The 12,527-nt window shown below is 34.6% G+C and overlaps 1 protein-coding gene across 1 annotated transcript in view; it reads left to right on the forward strand.

Annotated features, from left to right (window-relative positions):
- LRRK2 (leucine rich repeat kinase 2) overlaps positions 1-12,527 on the forward strand; it is a 143,917-nt gene that overhangs the window by 86,491 nt on the left and 44,899 nt on the right. The window contains exons 28-33 of the mRNA XM_090273021.1: positions 130-311; positions 2,418-2,647; positions 3,049-3,176; positions 4,212-4,430; positions 8,707-8,908; positions 9,970-10,058. Of these exons, the coding sequence (XP_090129147.1) occupies positions 130-311; positions 2,418-2,647; positions 3,049-3,176; positions 4,212-4,430; positions 8,707-8,908; positions 9,970-10,058 (1,050 nt within the window). The remainder of the gene's footprint in view (positions 1-129; positions 312-2,417; positions 2,648-3,048; positions 3,177-4,211; positions 4,431-8,706; positions 8,909-9,969; positions 10,059-12,527) is intronic.

Below are 12,527 nucleotides of genomic sequence, written 5' to 3' on the forward strand. Positions count from 1 at the left end.
TCTTGAAAGGCTGTGCACATTGCATGGGATCTCTGGTCCTTTCCAGTTTCCTATCTGCACCTTGTTTTCTGGCAGCACATGTTTTCCTTCCTACCGACAGAATTTGCCCCTTTTTCCTCTTTCATTAAGATTCCTCCTGAGATCGGCTGTCTTGAAAATCTGACATCTCTTGATGTTAGTTACAATTTGGAGCTGAGATCCTTTCCCAATGAAATGGGGAAACTAAGCAAAATATGGGATCTTCCTTTGGATGAACTGCGTCTAAATTTTGATTTTAAACATATAGGATGCAAAGCCAAAGACATCATAAGGTTAGATAATTTTATTTCCATTTATTTCTGTTAAGTTTGTTTCAGATTTCCTCTGTGACTTTGATGGATATAGAGTTATAAAATAGAAAATAAATGTATAGTAGTATTTAACATTAATATACTATGTGTCATTTGCCTTTTATTTAATGAATGGGTTTATATGGTGCCACTGCAGAGCTTTTCATTTCCTCCTAGCCAAGTTAATGTTGAGAGAATAGCTTCTCTTTATCATGCTTTGCACTAGATATGGACTCTAAAAGCAAATTACTATGAGTTGGTCTCTTGTTACCAATTACAAAATCTAAAGAAATAGAGCAGAATATAATAACTCCTCAAGCTTCATTTCATATAGCAAATAGTTATATGTTTATTTTATCTTAAAGCATTATAGTTACTTAAGTGACATAAAGTAACTAACTTTGATTTTGCTGATGAGGATACATAACCTACTCACCCCGATCATTTTTGAAACCACCAAAACGTCCCAGGTATCACTGTTTTGGGTCCTTACACTTTACAATCTTTCAAATATCTTTGATAATGAACTTTATCTCACTCCTTGTTACATTTTAAGCACGTTAGTCTTATTGTTACCTACTCAAAAAATCATTTATTTCCTTTTTCTATATTTATCTTGCCGGTTTCAGCTCAGTCATCACCTTTCAGTGTGTCCACTCAGGCAGGGACAATGGCTGTGTTTGTTCATTGACTGATGCTGGGCACGAAGCTTGGCAAACAATTAATTGTGTTTGAAGTGAACTGTATTTACCTAATTATCTTCCACTTAAATTTACATTTAACTTTTTATGAAGAAAGATTTGTGTCCACCTGAGCTTGATGTAATTTGAAAGGAGTTTGCCACTAGCTATGCTAAACATGATTACCCCTTATCCTAAATAATTATTTCTCATGATTTTTCCCTGCTGAAACTGGAAAAGATGTTCATGGAAAAATTAGTTTAATTATTACTAAACATTTAGTGGAACTAGTTTTCAATTATTATTTCATATTATCAAGTCATTGTATAAGTAAATATCTTTAAATTTCTTTTACATTTTTAGAAAAGACAGAGACCTGGAATAGTTTAGAAATTCTAGGCATCATTTGCTTTTTCAAAGAACGGTTTTTTCAAAGAGTGGTGACTTCTTAACAGTTACTGGTCTTTGGACCATTTATTTTCTTGTTTACTGGTGATGAAAACAGAACTTAAGTTGAATGTGAGAAAATGGCTGATTTCAATAATAGGAGGCACAGATATGATCTGTCAGATCTTATTTTCTAAAGTGTCAAATCAAAAAGTTTTTATGCCCGTTGGTCAGAATATCAGGATTTTGGGTCAAAGACCGATTAGTTATGAGAATGGATCAGTCAATATAATAATATCTAAAATTGACTTATGATTTAGTTTCCTTCTCTAATTTTAAGCTGTGGCAACATTTTAACATAGTTAAAATATATCTTTATATATCCATTATATTTTTGAGAACATTTAAAACTTATTAATGTAAAGGTGGTTTTGTTAGCCACCTATAGCACTTCTAGTTTCAATTATTTTTACATTAAGATTATTAAGAATAGCAACATGTTATCTGCTGATAGTATGATAGTTTATATGTAGTAATTCATATACATATTACACATATATACAATGAACCCAATATAACCTCACTATCAAGGTTTAGTATAACAGTATGCATGTATGCTCTATCTTGGTTCTCTGTCACATGGGCTTTTGTAAAATTTTACATTAAAAAATTTTTAGGGTTCTATTTGTGTTATTTGAAGAAATCTGTGCATGTTTCTGTATAAAATTCTAATGAGTATTACAAACATATTTTCACATTTTGATTGTTTATGGTGATAGTATAACATTGTATTTTATAATGCTACCAGTCATTATCAACTACACTGACATCACTAACAAAATATATGCATTAATAGTGCACTGAAAGACAAGTGAATTTTACATGTAGGGCTGTGCTTTCTTGTGCATACTATATTTTAAAAGTCTTATATTTAAAAGAATTCGATGCACAAAAATTCACCTATGTCTTAAATACACTATTAAACAGTTTATTATTTTATTTTTTGTCTTTCTACTATCAGGTTTCTTCAGCAGAGGTTAAAAAAAGCGGTGCCCTACAACCGAATGAAACTAATGATTGTGGGAAATACTGGGAGTGGTAAAACCACCTTATTGCAGCAATTAATGAAAACCAAGAAATCAGATCTGGGGATGCAAAGTGCCACAGTTGGCATAGACGTGAAAGACTGGCCTATCCCGATAAGAGGCAAAAGGAAAAAAGACCTCATTCTAAATGTGTGGGATTTTGCAGGTATATGTTTCACTAGAATTTTAAAATCATGTTTATCTTTTATTTAGAACAGGTTTAAAAAAAAAAATAACCGATTTTTCAGGTCCAATACTGGAAAGAAACCAGTAAAGCCTATGGAATTATTCCCAAGTCATTTATGTCTCCCAGTATTACTCTTGCCACCAGAACGGAGCAGTGCGTGGAAGGGAATGTTAGAAACCAGTAGGGCCCACTGAAGCTGAGTACTCACTTGGTAGCGAACACTTCGGATAAAAGTTCTCGATCTCTAGTAAAAAATCAGTATAGTCTTTCTAAACATTGTTGATTGCTTTTCTCTTTTTTGCATGCTAAATAGTGGAGAGTATCATCTAAAATTTGTTTTGAAAAAAGGAAGGCTAAACAGAGTCTCCAATCTTATTTAGGTCGTGAGGAATTCTACAGTACGCATCCTCACTTCATGACTCAGCGCTCACTGTACCTTGCTGTCTATGACCTCAGCAAAGGGCAAACTGAAGTTGATGCTATGAAGCCCTGGCTATTCAATATAAAGGTGATCTGCTTTCCTTATTTGAAAATTACAAAATAATGCTTATTTGTTGTATGTAAGGTAATTTATTTTAGGCAACCAGTTACTTTAACAGGTTTTATATATATATAAAGTTAGCAGCACTGAAATTTTGAGTTGGGAAAATTTCAGAATAATTAGGTTATGACATGAAAATAATGTGTTTCATATTGGTGAGTGTTATAGATACTTCAAACCCTTTTGAGCTATAAAAATGGGAAATATATGCGCTAGAGTATTTTAATCATATTTTGAAAAATGGAATATGAACTTTTCTAATTTAAAATAAATTACTCTATAGAAAAGCAATCTGTACATCACCACCTATGTCTTCAGTGGCAATTTAGTATGAAGTCTTTCAGCTCTTACACTTTTAAATGATACCAAATTAATAGGCTCTTTTTTTCTTTTTGTAAATTGAAATGTAGTTGGCAATATGCTCTTATATTGGGGATCCGTTTTTGTTATTTTTCAGTTTGTCCCTTGCTGTCATGTTGTCAGCTCTTCCTTACAAGCTCTTTTTGTAATTTTGGTGATATTCAAAAATAATTATTATGTTTTGACTTTCTTCAGTGACTTCTTTTCTCATTGTGGACTCCAAATAAAATGACTTCAAAATAAATTCAAGAGACTGAGTTTGCAGATAAGGAAGAGAAAATATAAACTATATTATGACAGTTCGAAATAATTTGTGGGTTTAATAAATACTTATTTTATTTTGAAGTTGAAGCACACTTAGAGAATAACCCATTTTAAAGAATAAAAAAATGGAAAAGGAAAATACACTATTACTGTTGTTGCATAAGCCACCTGAAAAGTGGTAATAATTGAATTAGGAGGTATAAACATGACTTAAACTTTCTTAAAGTTACATTTTTTCTTAGATTTAAGGAAAAAAGTTATTTTCTTCTCGATGCAATGCCTTTTAATTTTTCATTTCCACGCAAGTGAATTTCAATGAGAAATGTGATCCGTCTTGATTTAAAAACAAACACGCGTATTTTGTGTTTTTCCCTGTAGGCTCGTGCTTCTTCTTCCCCGGTGATTCTGGTTGGCACCCATTTGGATGTTTCTGATGAGAAGCAGCGCAAAGCCTGTATAAGTAAAATCAACAAGGAACTCTTGAACAAGCGAGGGTTTCCTGCAATACGGGATTACCACTTTGTGAACGCCACTGAGGAATCCGATGCTTTGGCAAAACTTCGGAAAACCATCATAAACGAGAGCCTTAATTTCAAGGTGACACAGTCAATACCTACTGTAGGCCGGTAGATATGTATGACATTAATTCTTATGTCATGCAACCTAATAGAAATGTCAGAAGTCTTGAGGTATTTTTCATAGCTGTTAGCATTAATTATTTTCCATTTTAAAATTATTTATGCCATATTTCATTTCATATTCATAGAAATGGGGTTGGGGAGGTGGGTGAAAAAGGCGAACGGATTAAGAAGTACAATTGATTGTTACAGAATAGTCATGGAGATGTAAAGGACAGCATAGGGAATATAATCAATATTGTAATAACTGTGGTGTCAGATGGGTGCAGTATTTATTGGGATGATCACTTAGTAAGTTATGTAATGTCTAATCACTGGGGTGTACATCTGAAACTAATATAGTCTTGTATGTGAACTATAATAGAAAAATTTAAAAAATTATTTAAAAATAATGAGAGGATCTTAAGAGAATTTCAGAAAGGGTCTGAGAAACTGAGAGAATGTGTCTGAAAGAATCTGAGTAAATCTTTCTGATTCCCTTTCCCAACTCCCTGCAGTGGTGACATGTCAACAGGATAAATGTGGGTCCTGGGGTCTTGAGATCATCGTTCTTCTTTTAGATTTTGACTGTTGTTTCTTCATCTGCTCCTTTCCTTGAGGTTTCCTATGCTCATCTTGATGCTCGGGGCTGCTCCTTCACGCCTCTGGTCCCTGTGATTCCCATTCTAGATTCAATATTGTGACATGGCTTTTTCACTTGGTTGTCAAGCTCACAATTTGGTTTTCAACACTGTCTAAGCAGTTTTTTTTAGTTCATTCAAATGGGGTTGTTCATTTTAGGAATGATGTTTTTGATTTCTAAAGTGCCCTTTTCATAAGCCAAATTAATTTATAGGTTTCATAAAACACAAATAAATTGGTTACAGGGCAGAACACTTGTTTTTAACACTCACAGGGGAAAAAATTTTCCAGGGGTTCTACAGACAGCATGGTGGAAACTGTGTGGAAAATGCCATGAATGCTTTACTATGACAAACACAGTGGTGAATTTCATCGTTAGCTCCTGTTTGTTTAGTTCATTAGCACTAATGATAAAGGTCATGGCTTGTAACTAAGGTCCTGTGGGGCCTGGACAGTCCCAGCATAATTATTTACGGTGTACCAGAATGTGCTCAGGCATTCAGTTTGAATGATAAATTTTATGATCTCCCTGGTTATAATGTGTCCATCAGTTAGTTTAGCTCCGTTCCATTTCCACAAATTATGCTCCTATTTAAAACCTAATGAATCATTTATAAATATAATGGTCTTTGTGGAGATAAGTTGCATGTTTATATCTTTTAACACATCTATTACTGTCACTAAAAGGTTTTAGCAGTGGCGCATCACTAGTGGCATTTTATGTAAGAAGAATGGCATATTACTTATTTGCAGACTTTCCTACTCCCTCAGGAGACATGTGATTATACAGTAACATGGATTTTAAAAAACAAATAGACAAATTGTATTGATCCAATTAAAAATTATTCAGGTGGGTTTCTTCTCAGAAGTACCTGTACTTATAGAACTTTGTTCTTACTTATACTATTTTCATAGCTTCTCTTTTGATCATTGATGTTAGAGCATACATTATGTTTTTAAAAAGACTTCTTGGAGGATAAATTGTTTTTTTTAAAAGCCTGAATTTAGTTGAAGCCAAGACTGTGGATAAAGTGGTTGCACTATCAATCAATAAAACCATAATTCTTCCTGCATTTCTAAATAAAATCTGAAGGCTATGCCATACAAGAAGATAAAAGAAATGCCCTGAGAAATGGATGCATCCTTCTGGCATCTTGGTTTGAAAATTCATTTGATAGCTTTGAAAAATAGTGACTCTGATGGCCTAGAACCAACCAGCCTACCAGAACTTGAGTATTTTTGTAACAGAACCCCAGGGCTGCTCTGATTGAAACAGAACCCACGGGCTGTTTAGTTAGGGGCCCGATTGCCCGCCACCAGAATTATAACACTGAATACCAGAGTTTGGTGAAAAGAAAAAGAATTGTTTATTTACACATAGTCCTGCCTCCCCCTCCCAGACCTGGCCAGTCTTAGGAAAGTCAGAAACACCGTTTCCCTACTTCCTAGGCACATTTCAGCTTTACCAGCAGCTGCGAATCACTCAGTTCTGATTGGGGAGGTCCTTTCCGTGCTGTGGTGCCCTCCAGCTCTCAATGCAGGACCACCTGGATTCTCAGCCTCCTTGTAAACTGCCTTCTTCCTGCAAACTGCGCGGATCTCCTCTCCTTCTCAAAACTGCCTGGCGAGAGCTTCTTCTTTAAGCAGCCAGGAGACCCCTTCTCCAAGCCACACGGAGGGAGCCCACAAGAGCCAGAGAGTGAGGGCCAGAGAGAGCCTGAGAGAGAGAGAGCCTCCTAGAGCCCGAGCCAGCCCAAAATGTCCACAGCTGCTTCTCTCTTCCTCCCTGCGTCCTCTCTCTCCCTCACTGCGTCCTCTCACGCAGTGGGTGTTGCAAACCGTCCTGACCATTCACAGAACCCTACGTAGGCTCTGTCTGCTTCTTCCGTACCAGCCCACAGTCCAAGATCCCTCCCATCTTCCTGAGTCTTGGAAGTAAAGTGGATCTTTGCAATAATGTTTCCAGCCACTAGCTCCAGGCATGCAAGGGCATCCTGAAAGCTGCTTCCTGCTCCCTATCTCCCAGCGCCAAACTCTGGGGTTTGTTTTTGGACTCCCCTGTTTCTGTAACAAACTGACACAGATGAAAAGAAATAGTACAAAGCAGGGGTTCACGCCAGCAACTCCCCTTTCAATGTGTCCACCCCGTTAGCAGTTAGCAGAGAGGTATTCTTTGCTGGCCATGGAACCCGGCTTTATAAAAGTCATCCCTTTTCCACATGATTTACTTTCTGTGAGAACCCTTGTTTATTTCTATGTGTAAGTTTTCCTCCTTGAGTTAAAATATTAACGTCAGTCTGAAGTTTTATCTTAATTTATAATTGATGCAGAGAGATTATAAAAAGTAAAGTTAGTGGATTTGTACTTAATTTTCTGGGGCAAGGGATATATGGACACAGTTTTTCAAATTACTGTTTGGTGGTGAATATGTAAGTAAAGGTTCTGGCTGCTGTAAATGAAGCTCCTTCAGGTTTTAGTTCAGCCCAGGCTGGGGATCTTAGTTGGTTAGAGCGTTGTTTCCATACGAAGAGGTTGCAGGTTCGATCTCTGGTCAGAGCACATACAACAATCAGCCAATGATGCATCAATAAGTGGAACAACAAATTATGTTTCTCTCTCTCCCTTCCTCTCTTTCTCTCTCGTTTCCTCTTCCTCTCTAAAATCAACAAGCACAATTTTTTAAAAGGTCTAGTTACAAGTAGAAAAAAGCAAGTAAACTTTTATGTGTGTGTTTATAAACCCAATTTTTATTTGTAATAAGTTTAAGAATTTAGGTAGAGATTCTGATATTATCAGAAACAAAAAATAAAATGAATATATTCATGGGTTGGTCTAGAAATGAGGAGAGTTTGCCACCTGGTGGTTCTCAAGAGCATTTTAGTTACTATTGCTAGAGTTGTATTTCTATTTAAAATTAGTTTTTCAAGAAAAATAGTTTGGAAAAGACTAGTATTGTGGAAACTATCATGTGAAAACTATTTAAAATGTTTTATTTTATATATAGTATACAGTGATTACATTCAGAATCACAGGCCAGAAATCATCCTCTCATGGCAGGGTGTTTAGATGACTTTATTTTCTCAAGTTTAAGGTCTCACAAAAAAACATAGCTTAGGTGGGGAAAGGCCATGTCTACCTCCAGGCTTCACTGTGATATGTACATTCCCCTAATATAACATTTTTCAGAAAACAACCACAGAATTTAATGTTTTGCCTCAGGGTGTGGTTATTTTCATCTAATAAACAAGGTTCAAAAGCTCTCGTGACACTGGTTACTTATGATAGCATATCTATTAAATCATTTATTTGTGCTTAGTGCTTTTTCCTGGGTTTTGCCATGGATTTTCTGAATAGCTGGATTAATATTTCCATACTATTTTATTTGATAGTTCGTTCCAAATTGGCTTCTGCAATCATATTTTCCTTATTTTAATATGACTTTATTTATTCCTCACAATTTAAATGATTTTTACATCACATTTTGATTTTAGTTAAAAATATACTTCTGAACGATTTACCTTTTCTTTAAAACTATTAACAGTGAATTTAGCAACCACCTGACAAATATATGAATATAATGGATTTTTTACAGCTTGTCATTTTTAATTGCATAGATCCGAGATCAGCCTGTTGTTGGGCAGCTGATTCCAGACTGCTATGTAGAACTTGAGAAAATTATTTTATCAGAGCGTAAAAATGTGCCAATTGAATTTCCTGTAATTGACCGGAAACGATTATTACAACTTGTGAAAGAAAATCAGCTGCAGTTAGATGAAAATGAGCTTCCTCATGCAGTTCATTTCCTAAATGAATCAGGTTTGTGTGTTTATTTGTTTCAAAAATTTTCAAAACTTGGCTGTGGTAATTTACAAAAATGGATCTGAACCCTGCTAGGATTTACATTCCATATTTAACTGAATAGCTTCAGATTTCTTTAATAGGCCACTGATGATTTTCTTCTTGGAAGATCATCATGTGCATTGATGTTAAGTCATATATCATGTCATCAGAAAAAGGAGTTGGAAACCATCTTAGGACAACAGTGGAAAGAGCCTCTGACCAAGAGTTAAAATGTGTGGGTTCTAGAACTCGACTGTATTAGTCAGGAGCCAAGGAACCCTGAACATAAGGCATATCCTTTCATAGTATCAAATGAACTTAGCATGTGGAGGTTGCTTGTCTACTGTAAAAGAGAATTATCATTGGAACGGTCTGCCTGGGCACTTTGAGAATCAGTGGTTGCCTCACGTGATCCAGCCATGAGTGGCAGATCTTGCTCTGTTACATCACACATTGTTAGCATGATAACACAGATAACAGCTTTCGACCCAACTTCGGTGCTAATTATGTTCCTGATCAGAATAACCTCACTAGAAATATGTGAGTTGATTTGTAGTACCAGGGTAAGTGGCTGGAAAGTCCTTTTGATCCCTGGCTTCTCCTGTATGAAAAATAATTTTCACATGGATTATAATTGTTCCTTCTTCCCATCATTCTTAAATTGATAGCTTCCTAGGATATTATGTCTCTTGTATTTGAAAATAAATGTATCTTTGTACTGTATATTTAGAAAGCCATAAATAAAATAATGAATTTTTATTTATTTGAAAATATATACTCTACAACATATGGCATACTCTCAAATATACTTATATATAATTATTGTATGTCGTTCAAAAAATGGTTCTTTATAATAAGGGGACTTCTGAGCTTGAGATCTAGGATGCCAGGTTATAGTCCCAGCTCTGTGACTAGCTAAGCTGAAGATTTCTCATCTGTAAAATGAGAGGGCTGGGCTAGAGTCCCTTTCTCTCTTGATATTTGTGTATTCTAGATTTCATGTTTCACTGTTTGATTTTTTTTTTTTTTTACTACAGGAGTTCTTCTTCATTTTCAAGACCCAGCACTACAGTTAAGTAACTTATATTTTGTGGAACCTAAGTGGCTTTGTAAAGTCATGGCACAGGTGGGTGTCTTATATTTTTGTGACATGGGGGTGACATGCTTCAAAAGAATAAATGGTACCAGAGCATTGAGCATTTTGTGTTCAATAAAGGCAGATACTACTGTAGATATAGAAAACTATAGAACACTTCATGTAGAAAACTGTTTATGGAAGAGCTTCATGGAAGAAGGGAAGATACCTTAGAGTTCACTTTAACTTCTTTAATGTCTTTAATGATGTATTTGTAACATTGTGTTTCATGGTGCTTTTCTAGATCCTGATTATATTTCTGGTTTGGTTATTGATTCATTCAGTTGAATGAAAACTTCATGAAAGTCCTTGGGGTAAATATATATAAGAATATTGGGTTGTTGAACCTGTGAAACCTCTATCTAGATAATACAGTGGGGAGTTTTGACTCTTGAGAGTAATGGTCTGAGTCCTAAATGCTTAGAATTTTTGAAACCTTTGGGTGGCAGTAGTAATAGCTATCTTTACTCTATTTATATTTCATATTGAAAATTATTTATTCCAATGATAATTACCAATGAGTTTCTATTAATTAGTTGTAATATTGCATCAATATAGGTTTGTTACAGAAAATTGCTCAAGGTTTCTCAACATCAGCACCATTAACTCTTAAGACCAGATAATTCTCTGTTGTGCATTATAAGATAATAGTGTTTTTGGTCTTTGTAGATATTAGTAGCCCCTTCCTAGTTATGACAAACAATAATATATTCAGACATTGCCAAATATTTCTGGGGAAGCAAAAACACCCCAGTTCAGTTTAATCATGAACAGAGGTGGGCTCAGAGAGGGTGTCTCTAGCATGTGTATTCAGTGGCAATTGTTTGGTTTATGAGTATAATTTATAGTTTTGCATATTGCTCCCTGAATCCCTTAAATGATTATATCTTTAGAAGTTTCTCTTATAATTAAACCATAATGATAATTAAATTCCCTCAGATAATCTTGAATGATAGTTCTTAAATTCCATCTAAAAAAGGAACTTCTTTGGGTCTTAATCCTATAACAAAGAACTTGAGAGCATATTGAAATGTTATTTTAATTGACAAATGTAATGTGGTAGCTATTACTATTTTGGTAGCTATTATTAGGTAGATTTTTATTCTTCTGCACATGTGCTATAAAAAGTGTGATTTTACTTATCTTTTAACTGACAATGGAGCTAGTAGTGTAGAGTGGTGGAGAGCACAGGCCGTAGTCATTGTGACCTGTATTCAAATCTTGTATGATACTTACTTTGTGATATTTCTTAATGTTTTTAAGCCTTTCTTTCACTTGTAAAATAAAAATAGTAAAAAGTTTAACCTTTACATTGCCTCCCTAGTTCAGTGTGAGTAGTAAATGTTAGCTAATTTCATATTTGACATATTTGGTAATTAGTGCTTATTATTTTAGGAAATGAAAACAATCTTCAAAACTGTACAGATGTATTTATGTAGTTTTGAGAAGTATATTATTATGGAACTAAACAAACAAAATATATGTTAGGTAGATGCATTTTCTACAGCAAAGGAAATTTAAACATACCCTAAAGATTTTGTTGTCCTAGGTGGAACACTATATAAACTCTCAGAAAATAACTAAGCTCCTAGTCAAGAAAAGGCTAAAGTTGCCCCCAAAAGTGATATTTTCCACGTGAGCTGGGAATGTTTAAAGTTGCACATGTGTGAATGCTATTAGAGTGAACATATCTTATTCAGTGGATCCAGGAAGTGGTTTGTATCAAAATCACAGTGTTTCAGCAAAAGTAAATTTCCATCATGACCACAATAAAATCTCTGAATATTCTATTGAATAATTAAGTTGAAACTCCATGAAAGTTCTTCTCATTAGAATAATTATACTATAAACAGGTTAAGTTAAAACTAAAGCAAGAATTTGAATAGTGCAAAGTTATTTTGAAAGATAGACCTGAAAGGTCAGTATAATAATAATTTAAATTTCTTATTAATTTAAAAATAACATCATTTTTATTTATGCTGATATAGTGGAATATAATGTCATTTTCACTGAGGTTTATAGAGAATGAAAGCTGTGAATAATCAAGTGAAAATAAGAATGCCTTCTCTATAACATATCAGGAAAAATAACTAGGGATATTTACCTCCATGGATCATCACTGCAAGGACAGGAATAATTTCATGGGGCAGAAGCTCTAAGGACCCTACTCTCCCTCTATTTTCTGTGAGCTGTTAGGTCACTAAAGTTATTAAAGAAGGCTCCACCAAAGCACAGAAAAGTTTGTAAAAACACATTCAACTATATGATAAAAGTAATGAAAGGGGCTTTTTGAATTAATAGGGTGGCATCTTAACATTTTTCATGGCAATTTAATCGATAATAACATGTGTGAGGGAATTTGAAAAATTCTCTTTACTTGTGTAAAGGCATACATTAGCTTTATAAGTTAGTAGGCTGAAGGAATATTAGCAGGTCCTTGAGGGTGATAAAATTAAGATA

Source organism: Furipterus horrens, unplaced genomic scaffold (assembly GCF_987537825.1).
Source record: "Furipterus horrens unplaced genomic scaffold, mFurHor1.1.pri manual_scaffold_4, whole genome shotgun sequence".
Taxonomy (NCBI): Eukaryota; Metazoa; Chordata; class Mammalia; order Chiroptera; family Furipteridae; genus Furipterus; species Furipterus horrens.